Source organism: Buceros rhinoceros, unplaced genomic scaffold (genome assembly GCF_000710305.1).
Source record: "Buceros rhinoceros silvestris isolate BGI_N320 unplaced genomic scaffold, ASM71030v1 scaffold14537, whole genome shotgun sequence".
Taxonomy (NCBI): domain Eukaryota; kingdom Metazoa; phylum Chordata; class Aves; order Bucerotiformes; family Bucerotidae; genus Buceros; species Buceros rhinoceros.
Window position 1 is genome coordinate 10,165 of NW_010424077.1, and position 12,954 is coordinate 23,118.

General features: G+C 53.1%; 1 protein-coding gene across 1 annotated transcript; it reads left to right on the forward strand.

The window, feature by feature from the left end:
• Positions 1-5,862: 5,862 nt before the first annotated feature.
• LOC104497415 (GTP-binding protein Di-Ras2-like) lies at positions 5,863-6,527 on the forward strand. The gene has a single exon (XM_010140663.1). It carries the CDS (start codon positions 5,931-5,933, stop codon positions 6,525-6,527), a length of 597 nt encoding a protein of 198 aa, XP_010138965.1. The 5' UTR covers positions 5,863-5,930.
• The last annotated feature ends 6,427 nt before the right edge of the window (positions 6,528-12,954 follow it).

Consider the following 12,954-nt stretch of genomic DNA (forward strand, 5'->3'; position numbering starts at 1 on the left):
TTCTGCTGCCGTCACTCGAGCAGGTGTTGTGGGGGCATGTCCATGAATTGCCCTTTCAGGTCCCGCTGTCGCTGCCACTGATTTTGGTTACGGGGCTGAGATGAGCTGATGGGGGACATCCTGCCCCTGCAGGCTGCAGGTCTAGTGTTTGCTTCTGACTCAGCTGAGCTGATGAGCGATGACTCCACACACTGAATTCCTCACTGAGATGATTTAAGTGTTGTCCTGTCCTTTGGCTGTTCCATTACTACAGGATCAGAGACCCGTTTGGGTTGAAGGGACCTTCACAGCTCACCCAGTCCAACCCCCTGCAGGGAGCAGGGACACCTGCACCCAGAGCAAGGTGCTCAGAGCCCCAAGGGCCAACCTGACCTGCCATGGGGCCAGGGATGGGGCTTCTGCCACCTCTCGGGGCAACCTCGAGTCAAGGAAACTTTATATCCATATAATCACAGGCATTTGTGTTTTCTTCCATTTTCCCCACCCTCGTTTTGCTGTTTAAAGCTCTCCAGTGTTTCCCGAGGAAGGGCACTCTTCCAGGTACAGAAGAGGCTTGCTCCCGAGATGGACATTACGTCTTAAAAATAGATAAGCCGCTCTGGAACATTTTCTAATAAATACTTTACAGGCTGAACTGTATTGGCAGTACTGGCAAGAGACATCCTCTCTGACGAGCATTGTGCACCAGTGACACACATCCTCTGTTTAATAACAATTTATGCAACTCCAGAGGAAAATCCTCCTTCTGCCTTCAGCTGATGCCTTGTACCTCTCCACAGGAACGTGTGACATTCAAAGCAATATTAAGCCAGTACCAGCCGTGAATACCAAGCTCCATCTCCCACAAGGGAAAGGAAGAAAAACCTTGGTGGGATCTGGAGGCAAAGCAGTGGAAATGGGGCACGGTGAGGACAAAGCAGGATGGGTCCCCAAGCCTTGGGGTGTCATGCTCCTTGTACCCCAGGGCACTTGGACATGCCCCAGCAAGACCCTGAGGGCCTTCGGGAGGTAGTGCTGTGGTGCCCAAAAGCAGGTACCCCAGTGGTACCCAAAAGCTGGACGCTTCCACTTCAGGAGGTCAGTGCTGGAGTTCTCAGAACACCCTCTGAGGCAGGGTAGGGAGTGAAATACATGGGTTTTGAATTCAGAACTGCCCAAAGTGCGCAGCTTCTGGCTCAGTTTCAGCCTGGCTGCTGCTCCCCATTGCGGTCTGGGTAAGGACAGGTTGTGTGGGAGTCCATCTCAGAGCTGAGGGCTGTCCCGCCTGAAATGAAGCCTGTCTCCGGGGTGCCCCCTCCATGCTGAGGAGCAGGGACCTCTCAATCCCCCTCCCTGTGTGGGAGCCAGCAGCGGAGACTGTACGTGTGGGCCTGAAGCAAGGCTCTCCTCCACCCCAGAAGCGCTGACCTGCGTGATCTTAGCCACATAGCTCCAGGATGGAGTTAGGAGCAGACGTGCTCTCCAAAGCAAAGGGATGAAGTTTGGTGGGGTGTCCCCCACGCTTGTTAAGTGATGGGGAAGGGGGATTAGCTACCCTCCACATGGATAGAAAAGCAGCATGGAGGTGCCGGGGCTTGGTAACCCGGGACAGTCCATTCTTGAGCATCCCTGCCAGGGTCAAGGGAGTCCTGACACAACAGGAACAGCCTCTGGAAAAGGGATCTGATCATCTTCAGCCATCCCTTCTGCGGGTCCCCACCACTGGGGGTCCACCACCTCGCAGCTCCAGGTGTTCCCCAGCCAGTTTTCCAGGAACAGGCAAAGCAGCGGATGGTGCCTCTCCACCCACTCCCCCCCCAGGCTCTGCTTTCTGGAGGGGCTCTCGCAAACACCTGATTTCCATCTAAAATTTCCATTTAAAATTTCTCTGGTGGTCAGCAGCTCCAGCCCAAGCAAACCCTGACTGACAGCGGGGCATGGAGCCAGCACCTCGTGGCCGTGTCCCTCCTCAATCTGTCCGCCCCACCCCAGACAGAAGACATGTCTCAGCATGTATCTCTCCCTCCCATCCTTCCTCCAAGGAGGCTGGAGAACTTCCCACTCTTTTGTCTCTGCTGAGTTGACTCACAGCTTCTTTCCTATGGTTCTCGCTAGTGAAGAGTCACGAATCCTTCCCTGATTGCAGGAGCCTGTTAGTTTTTCACAGCACGTTATTTATCAAACGATTTCCTCTAGAAAGGGCGGCTGGTTATTGAGATGCCTAATTAATGACAGGAGGAAACCTCCTGAAGAGCATCAGGTCTCCAGCAATCCCCACCCATCCCCTGGGGCCCAGCAGCTGTGACTACAGCATTAATAACTCGCTGATGGAAGAGAAGGACAGCTGGGCACATGACCACCATCAGAGGCTTCTTGTTGAAGGTCTCAGCTACAGTTTCCCAGTTTGGAGGGATTCAATCCAGGTTCTAGCCTGTTTCTGAATCCCTTGCAAAAAATTGGGTGTTCTGCTTAAACATTGTGCAGCTGAGATGAGAACCAGCCCTCAGCTTTATCAGTGGTGGCTTTGGGACAGCTTGCTGCTCCATCTGGACCAGCCGGCCCAGGGGTCGAGCAGCTGCTTTTATTCTCCCCCAGTAAATAACACAGAGATCGATGACAGGTCTTGAAAGGGCCTCCTGTTAAGTTTGGAGCTCACTGAGAAAATCCTCTGGGCTACAGACAGAAACTGCCTAACTAAGAGATAGAAACAAACAGGACGAGAGGAACCGGCCTCCAGTTGTGCCAGGAGAGGTTGAGGCTGTCCCTGAGGAACAATCTCTGTCCCGCTGGGGTTGTGCAGGCGTGTCGCAGGCTGCCCAGGGCAGTGGGGGGTTAGGATGAGAGGAACAGACTTCCAGTGTTTCCAGGGGAGGTGGAGGTTGTCCCTGAGGAGCCATTTCTGTCCTGTTGGGGTTGTCCCGGCGTGTCTCAGGCTGCCCAGGGCCGTGGTGGAGTCCCCATCCCTGGAGGGGTTTCCCAGCCGTGTGGAGGTGGTGCTGAGGGACAGGGGTCAGTGGGGACCTGGTGGTGCTGGGGGAGCAGAACAGGGGGACTCGAGGAGCTGTAAGGGCTCTTCCAACCTCAACCTCCCTTGGCACAGCTTGAGGCCGGTTCCTCTCATCCTGTCACTTGTTCCTGGGGAGAAGAGACCGACCCCCACCTCACTCCAGCCTCCTGTCCGGGAGTTGTCAGCGCCAGAAGGTCTCCCCAGAGCCTCCTTTGCTCCAGGCTCAACCCCCTCAGGTCCCTCAGCTGCTCCTCAGCACATTGTGCTCCAGACCCTGCCCCACCTCCGCTGCCCTTCTCTGGACACGCTCCAGCACCAGCTTTTGTCAGCATTGTCCTTCTGTGACTGTGATGGCTTTTGAAACCATGTGTTGGGAGAAGCTATTTGTTCTTGGAGGGTTCAGCCAGTGAAAGAGCCGGTCCTCACCAGTCTGCGCAGGAGGAGCAGGGGACTGGAGTGGGCAAGTCTGATGCCCAAGGGTCATGCAGAAATGTGTGTGGTTGGGGTGGACGGGAGGCCAGGCCAGGGCAGGTGGTCTGGAGAAGCTGAGGAGAACCACGTTCCTGTAGACTTTTAGAGGTGTTTTAGAGCTGTTATCTCCCAAACCAGGACCTGCAGCCCCCAGAATGAGGGGAAACATATACAACACCATCTTTAACCATGTTTTTGGTGACAACTGAAGACAGCCCTTGGCTAAGGGTACCCTCATTTTCAAGTCTCCCAGTCAGAGCTGAGCTCTTAACAGGGACGTTTGTTGCCCTTGCTCTCTTCCTACTGATTGTCCCAGCAGCACATGTTAAAATCGGTGTATCCCTCGTTTCCCAGTGCTGGCTGCAGCTTCCCCAGGGCCTTGTCCAAGTGTGCTGGCAGGGACCACCCTCTCCCCTGAGGTAGCTCAGCATCATGGTGAGGACTTCCTGATGGCCACCCTGGGACCTGTGGCTTTTTGCAGTCTTCCAGGCAGGAAGGTCTGGACAAACACTGAGGTCACACGCAGAAAAAAAAAAAAAAAGCTAGCAAAAAAAAAAAAAAAATTTTGATCCAGGCAATGCAATACCCACTTCCCAGTCACAGTCAGACATGGGGATGGCTTTCATTGTCACCGTGGGAGATGTTGCTCTTAGTACAAGCTGAGACTGTCCTCAGGCAACAAAGCTAAACAAATTCCCCCTGTCAAGGTGATGAATGTTGAACCTCTGCTCCAAGGCTTGTGTCCTCCAGCCCTCCCCTGTCTGCAGCCAGGAGCTGGGGAGGCTCTGCAGGGCTCCCGTGGTGGTCTGCCATCAGCAGCTGGCCAATTAAGATGCCCATATTAACCCACTAACAGGCCAGGGCTAGCCCATGGGGTGGAGGTCAGTGTGGTTCCTCCCTGAGTGCAGGTAGGTGGCTCTGGAGAAGCCGGTTTGGGGTTTGCCAGGACTCCTCGCTGGAGTCTGATGAGTGGTGGCTGCCCTGAGCTCCTTCCATGGGGGCTGTCAGCCCTTTTGGGGGTGAGGGAGGGCTCAGGCAGTGCCTTGAAGGGCCTCTGAGACATGGAAGCTACTGTGGGGAAGGGGATGGGGAAAGGGCTGGGCTTGGCCAACTCATGTCACAGGGCTGTGAGGCAGCAGCCAAGCAAGGGGCACCCCCTCCCACCCACCATGGGCTGCAGTGGGACTGGATGGCAGCAGGAGCAGCTGCCCTGGCCCTGGACTGGTTTGGAGCAGTAGCAGAGGGGACACGGGTGCTTTCTCCTGTCAGGCACCGGGTTATCTATGCCGCTGATCTGGTTTGTCTTCTGAGAGGGTGTGTGGAGAGATGGTGTTTGGGGAAATTCCTCAGAAATGAGGAGAAATACAACTTGTAACTGTGAAATGGAACTTGTTATTTGACTCACCAGTGTGAGGGAGCCGAGTGGAAGCAGTGCCCCTAGACCGAAAGGTTCGGTGGCTCCTCGGGGTGAGAGCTGCAGGAGGACCTCATAGAATCATCACAGACTGGTTTGGATTGACGGGACCTTCACAGCTCCCCCTGCCCAACTCCCTGCAGGGAGCAGGGACATCTGCACCCAGAGCAGGGTGCTCAGAGCCCCAAGGGCCAACCTGACCGGGGATGGGGCATCCAGAAGCGCCTCAGGGCATCTCTGCAGAGGCTGGAAACCTGACCGCTATGTCAAGTGTGGAATCAAACCCAGCCTTACGCTCGGGCAGGGGCGCGCAGGCTGGGTGCCGGGGCAGGGGGAGAACCGCGTTGATTTGTCGATGGAACTGGAGGGATGGAGCACCCAGACCCGGCCCCAGCGGCTTTCCCCACCGGCTGCAGGCGGTGGCGTTGGTTATTAATTTATTTTCAAGGGGCTTTGCGGGGGAGGGTTGGATTTCATCACGGGGCTCTGCGGAGGCGCAGGGGCAGGCGGGGGAGAGCCCGGGGAGCTCAGCCCGGGGCTGGAGCATCCCCAGCCCGGCAGCTCCTCCCGGGAGCCCCGCAGGCAGCGAGGGGATGGGGAGATAAACCGAGGAGGAGGCGGAGAGCAGCAGGAGGAGGAGGAGGAGGGAGGCAGCGCGGGCAGGCACGGAGCCTCCCCGCCCCGCAGCGTCGGGGCTCCGCACAGCATCCCCGCTGCCGGGAAGAGATTTTCGGCTGTTTCGCTGGACGGGGGAGCTGATGGCTACAGGTGAATTCGTTTTCGCTGCTCATGAAGGGATGAGTGCCTGCGGGCGGGGGACAGCTTGTTATTTCTCCTTACCGCAGGAAAAAAGGCTGGGAGGGGAGCGACTGATTTAATCGCTCATTCCGATACCGCACCGTTAACTGGGGTGAACGATTTCTTTTCCTTTCTCTTCCCCTGCTCCTCTCTTTCCTTTTCGCCCTCTTCATTCTCCACAGGCCACCCTCGTATAGGGGTGTGTAAACTTGAAGAACTCGGGTTTTTCCAGTTCCAACCCTCACTGGTATTCCAGCAAACATGCCTGAACAAAGCAACGATTACCGGGTGGTTGTGTTTGGAGCAGCAGGGGTTGGCAAAAGTTCCTTGGTCCTTCGTTTCGTACGCGGAACTTTCAGGGAAACCTACATCCCCACCATTGAAGACACGTACCGGCAGGTAATCAGCTGTGATAAGAGCATCTGCACTCTTCAGATCACAGACACCACGGGAAGCCACCAGTTCCCCGCCATGCAGCGGCTGTCCATATCCAAAGGACACGCTTTCATCTTGGTGTACTCCGTCACCAGCAGGCAGTCCATGGAGGACCTTCAGCCCATCTTCGAGCAGATTTGTCAGATTAAAGAGGACATCCACAAAATCCCCATCATGTTGGTGGGTAACAAAAGTGACGAGACCCAAAGGGAGCTGGATGCCAGCGAGGGGCAAGCGTTAGCCAGCAAGTGGAAGTGCTCCTTTATGGAGACATCAGCCAAAATGAACTACAACGTGCAGGAGCTCTTCCAGGAGCTCTTGAACCTGGAGAAGAGGAGAACTGTCAGTCTGCAGGTGGATGGAAAGAAGTCCAAGCAGCAGAGCAAGAAAGATAAACTGCAAGGCAAGTGCTCCGTTATGTGATGGGCTTTGGCTGGACTTGCAGTGCTGCACAGTGTGATTGGAGCGTGGACTGCCACCGAACACACAGCTCTGCCAGAGTCCAGTCGAATCCAGCTATTGCTCCTGTCTAAAACCTCCGCTGGGTTATTTTATGTGTTGGTTTTAAAGAGGAGGGCTGTCTGCATGTTTATTTTTTTAAAAACAATAAATGTTCAATGTTAGCAATTACATGTGACTAGAAGTTTTTAAAGCAAGGCATTTATAGAGGAGAATAATATCAGCCAGAAACACGCACCTCTATTCCTGTGAGTACAATGCTAGTTTTTAAGCATTTCCAGCCTATTAGCTTGAAATAAATCCTTGTGTCAGTATGCGTATGCTTCAGAAACGGATTTAATGAATCTGTTGACCCGAGTGAGGCACATGCACTGCAAAAGAACGTGTCTGTGGCTCCAGCTGCTCGCATTTCTGGCAGCCAGACTGGCCTGCCCACCAAAGATGTGATTTTCTACCTGGTAAAAGTTCAGTTTTCCTGCGTGCGGTGCAACTCCTGAGACTCCTGCAGTTCTGCCAGTGACTAAAGCTCTCCCTGCATGTAATTTGGCTGGTGGCTTTTTCCTCTCCTTTACTCTGACTTTCCCTGTTTGCTGAGGCAGGAGGTTCCACGTGCTTTGGCTCCAAATCCAGGGGGGATTCCTGGCGTCTGTAAGCGAGAGCTGCTGCCTCCATGCAGGGTACCACACTGGTTTAAGCACAGCTGATGCAGTGGTTGGTTATCCCGGCAATTCCCTTTTCTTTCCCAACCACTGGTCTGGTTTACGAGTGGCTGAAGCTCCTCGTAAGGATTTTGCTATCCTCCCGGAGTTCTCTTGGGTATATTCTTCCCTCTCTTATTTCATCCACATTACAGAGGTTTTAGCTGAGCCTCACACTAAGTCGCTTCAGGTTCTGGGAGGACACATCTACCCTTGGAAGCTGCAAGTTTAACACAAATTCCTCTCTGACGGAAACTCATAGCAGACGCTTCCCACAAATCAAAGGACCAGAGACGTGGGCTTAGTCTATCTCTTGTCTTCCCCTCTCTCTCCAGTTTTGAGGGGGGGTGTTGCTGTTGTTAACAAGAGATTTGATTTTTCCATAGAGCCACAGTCTTGACGCAAGCGATACGGGAGAGAGGAACTGCTGCTTTTTATAGCGCTTTTCTAATGAAATGATTTTATTGTTGAAGATGAACAAAATATGGAACAGGAGATGCTGGAACATGCCCTTTCCTCGTGTCTATTAATAAACTGCTGCTTTCCTACGTAGGATGCTGGAGAAGGGCCTGTTCTCTCAGCCATCCTTTGTTCACATCTTGCAGGCTGATACATAAAGCCATGAGCTTTGCGTCCATGTTAATATCTCACGGATTTGAACAACTCTTCCACTCCACACTCCTTTTTTCTCCTGTGTCTGCCCATGAGCTGCTGTCCTGGCTCCTCAGGCTGTGGTCCATTAGTTCCGTGCGTACCAGGGGAGTCTGTCCCGGAGTTTCACGCCATTTGATTTGGCAGAAAATCTTCCTCCCTACGATTTCAGAAACCCAGGCAGCTCCTGCGCGAGCGGTTGGTGCTGACTTGTGTCGATTTGCCTCACCAACACAAAGGCTCTGCGCCTGGTTTTTCTCCCTGGAGGAGAGATCCCGCAAGCTGGAGCTGGTGTGGTCCTCTGCGCCTTCTGTGCAGTCCAGGGTGAGTCAGGCTGCGGGGCGGCTGGCGACGCAGCTAGAATGGCTGCGTTTGGAAGGAACTTGTGCTTTTCCTCCCTAACTTTCTGGGTTTTGATCTTGCTGTCCTTTTGTTTCAGTTAGCAGTGCTGCTCTGCGGGTCGTTCTAGCATGTGGCAATTATTACTGCAAATCCTATTTCTGTTCCATTCCAGCCTTTGAAACCTCTATAAAACGTTTTACATTTAAGCCTTTTAAAATGTCATGAGACCTAATAATGTCTCTGCGACTCCCACTGCCTTCATGGAGATGCCTGTGCAAAGGCAGCGTGTTTCTGTGATTATTCACACAGCCGAGATGTTCCACAATGTGCTGTTACCACTGCGGTGTTCTCCCTGTGTGTGCTACGGACATCACTGAGGACTTAGCTACAGGGAGGTCAAGAGGAGGGGCCAGACTCTGCCCAGTGGTGCCCAGTGACAGGACAAGGGGCAACAGGCACAAACTGGAACCTGGGAGGTTCCACTTGATCCTGAGGAGACACTTATTTGGTGTGAGGGTGAGGAGCCCTGTCCCAGGCTGCCCAGAGAGGGGCTGGAGTCTCCTGCTCTGGAGAGACCCCAACCCCGCCTGGACGCCCTCCTGGGCACCCTGCTCTGGGGACATGCTCCAGCAGGGGACTGTGTGGGTGATGGAGGGGGTAGGGTGCTCTTGGTGATGCAGAATGGTTGCTGGTGCCAGTGACAGGACAAGGGGCAACAGGCACAAACTGGAACCTGGGAGGTTCCACTTGATCCTGAGGAGACACTTATTTGGTGTGAGGGTGAGGAGCCCTGTCCCAGGCTGCCCAGAGAGGGGCTGGAGTCTCCTGCTCTGGAGAGACCCCAACCCCGCCTGGACGCCCTCCTGGGCACCCTGCTCTGGGGACATGCTCCAGCAGGGGACTGTGTGGGTGATGGAGGGGGTAGGGTGCTCTTGGTGATGCAGAATGGTTGCTGGTGCCTCCACACCTCCAAGTCCCAGCCAAGGAGCCTAGAGCAGATCAGGAATGAGTAGTGTGGCTGCCTTTCACTCTGTGTAAATAATTCTGGATGTGCTGGATCGACTGTATTGTAAATCAAAACTGAATTAATAAACCAATTGTATAATTGTATTTGTTTCCATGTAAACTGGACTAGTCTGATTTTTGCGTGTGTGTGATCTATCGTTCTTATGAGAAGGGAAATTTATTTTAATTGAACTGATGCTTCCCATGATGGTGGCTATTAAAAGTTCTTTATGAGTCTAAATTACAGGGCAGTATCTCCACAGTCTTCCAGGGAGCTCTGCAGAGGGTGGCTATAGTTGATAACCGAGTGACGAGTAACATATTGCTTGGGGATGCCCGTTAACTGTTACGAGACAGCAGCCGCATGAACATTCCTTCGTACACCTTGTATTCTGCTCTGCTTCATCATAACCCACATCTAGGGGGTTTGCGTGTGCTGGGACAAGCGGTGGCATTGTCCCTCTTGGGCTAATGATGGTGTTCCAGAGCGATGGACTAACTGTGGAATCATGGCCCTTGGACTAAAAAGCAGAAGATGATGTGATGAAGGACCTGCAGGTAAAGTCGTCTGTCCGCAGCAAGCGAGCGGTTCTGATGTCTGACAGAGCTCACTCTTGTGCTGCGTCACAGGCTTTGTCCTTCACTGCTGTTTGCCAACAGCATGAGGCAGCGACAACGTGTTTTCTACAGAACTATTCATGCATCCTGTAAACACCTTGGAGCTGTGCCTCGGTGAGCTGTGCGTACCTGCCAAGCACAACAACAACTCACTGTTTCTCAAGTCGGTTGTTTTTCTCTCTCTTCCTTTTTCGTCATCCAACCAAGCTTCATTCAGTGCCAAACCTGCTGTTGTTCGGAAATGTTCTTCACCAGTTCGGGTGTGGTGGACAAGGTCATGGAAGACGCCAATACAACTCATCAGATTGCTGTTAATGCCTCCATGACATCTCTCCGGGATCACGAGGTGAACACTGTGAAAATTCCCTGTGAGATGTCAGAACATAGTCGCGAGGCCAGGCGGCTGGATGATGGCCGAGATGTTCAGGCAAATCCACTTCCTACGTTTCCTCATTGCCCTCTGTCTCGGGGCTTAGTGGGAACTGGCAATTCCCAGCTTTGACCAGCCAGGTTTGTATTTCCAGCACTAATCTCACCCTGGCTTTCAGTTTCTCCACCAAGCAACTGCTTCGGGTTGGAAGTACCATGGTCTAAGCGGAGCAGTAACAGAACTGCGTTTCAGCCTCTCAAGCCTGCTTTAAAGCTGGGCTTGAGCTTTGCTTTTAAAATTCAATTCCTGGCTTTCTGCTACTGTAGAGCTCTTAAATAATTTTCGGAAGCAGCACTGCGGCTTATTCCCGACGGCTCGTTAAGCAGAAGGTGTCACATCAGAAGAGGTTTAATGGACGAAGCTAATAGAAACAGAAGGGCTGCGGTGCTTTGCCAGAGGAAAAATTATTATCTTAAAGTTGTTCCAAGGTTTCCTCTCTGCAATCCAGAAACCCCGACACTTCTCAATTAGTAATACTGATTATTTCCCTGCAACACTTGCTGCTGGCTTGAGGCGGCATCCTTCCTGCGTCTGGCCAACAAAATGAGTGTCGAGAGAAAACACTGGGGAGGAGAATCACAAACAGCTCTTCTGTGGCTGGTGAGAGAAAAATGTGAGCAGTAGCTGGAGTGTCCACCCACACGTGTATTGCAGAACAGTGCCGTATCCTAATTCCTCTCCCCAGCGCAGCGCGGGCGCATGACGAGGGTAACAAACAGCTCTGAATAATAAGGAATATCGCATTTATATGCGTGGCTGCAAGGTACTCAGCTCGCTCTAGAAGAGTAAAAGCGCATCTTAATCGTGGTGTGCCATCTTCTACAGCTTCTGCAGCGTACGTTAAGAATGTTAAAAGCATCCAAGGGCTAATGAAAATGCTAAAGCCCACTTAAAACCAGCAGCCTCCTCGTTGGTGGGTACTGCTGCGTGCTGGGCTAGCACTGCTACCCCCGATTGCTTCCTTTTCCCCCCTTTTGAGCATATATCTAATAATGCAAAAGGGCCGGAGGAGCAGAGAAGGGAGGGGAAGACCCAGCGTGCTTCATCCAGTCTGATCTGCTGCAGTCGGTTCTTTCCAGCAAGTCTGAAAATTAGAGGTGAAAGGAAGGGAGCAAAGAGACTCAGCACTGAACCAGAGCCTTCCAACCCCACCATCTCTAAGGGCTCCTGCAACCCTCCTGTTGTTCCTCAGGCCTTAGCTGGGTCGAGAAGATGGAGATGGGGGGACCACCATGGCAGCCTGCACTGAGAACTTGCTCCTTGACTTGAGGAAACAGCAAACACAGGAGTTCTGCTCCTCCGCGAACCCTCAGATGAGCTCTGCTGACAAGGAGGGGTGGGATGAGGTGGAGGCTCTCTTCCTGCTCCAGCAGAATACAGGTCTGGAAGCAGTAGCCTGGCACAGGACAGGTGTCCCTGACCATCCTTGATCCAAAGCCCACATGTCCTGGGCTGCACCCACAGAGACTGCAGGAGAAAGCTGGGTGTTCTCAGGCTATCCAGGGTCAGTTTGTACCTGGGTTTATGTCCTCTGGTGACAGCAGTGATCTGTGTCTCTTGGGGACTGACCCCTAATTCAGCATTTTGGGCAAAATGTTGGAAGCAAAACCAACCAAATTTCACTGCTCCTTGTGCCCAGCTTTCCCCAGAAGTGACTCGGCTCAGTCCCTTTGGCTCTGAGATCCACAGCTGAGCCACCTGAGCATGTGGCGGTGCACCGGGAAACCCAGCAGAGACATGGACATGATGTTTGTGGTTTGCCAACCAGAAATAGGCAGAACCCAGCAAACACCAGCGTCAGCTGCTCGGCGGAGCCTCTGGGAGAGCTTCACCCAGCCTGTGTCTCCTGGGCTGAGTCTGCCGCAGTGCAGGGGTGGCTGTAGGTGCCCACCAGTACCTCCTGCAGCCCCTTTGCCATGAGGGGGGGGTGGGTAGGACACATTCAGGGTACACCGCAGTGTGACACAGCCTCAGGGCATGACCACACCATTGGCACAGCTGGACGGTAAGAGCTGGCCAGCAGAAACCAGCATCTTTTTCTCCGGGTGGAGAGCAGAAAAAGTTGCTCCTTTTTACCCAGATGACAACGCGTACAAGGATGTACTCGCACTGCCCTGAGCGCTGCCCTGTGTGTCCAGCACGGGGGGCAGCAGGGAGCTTTCCCTCATGCATTTATGCTTTTCAGACTAAAAATTCTAAGATCGGTGATAGGAAGACTCTTCTCTCCTACTCTGTCTTTTCTCCTTTGTTCCTCCACGATTCTCCCCAAGGCCTGTATCCCATTACCTGCGTCAGGCTGCCTGTGGACTCCTGGTGGGCAAGGAACACCCAAGCAGTGAAAATTCCCCCTTGGAGGGAAACATCTTCCATCACGGATAGCCCCTGGACCAAGACCGAGGTCCTGTCTGACAAGGGGGAAATGAAAAGGCTTCTTCAGCCAGTGCTGGCTGCTCGTGTCCTGCTGCTGTGGAGAGGACAATTAATAAATTAATAAGGAAAATTAATAAATAAGGGGATTTTTTTTGTGCTCAGACTGTCTCAGCTATTTCTGCCCAAGCTGGAGTGGGGAGGTTGGCTGATTTCTTGCTTATCTGGAAAGATGAGCCAGAATGCGGCTCAGAAATGGAAAATATTTATTGATTGCAAG

Bases quoted from the DNA above. Each gene is read 5' to 3' on its own strand.
- LOC104497415 (XM_010140663.1), top strand. From the start codon at position 5,931: ATGCCTGAACAAAGCAACGATTACCGGGTGGTTGTGTTTGGAGCAGCA.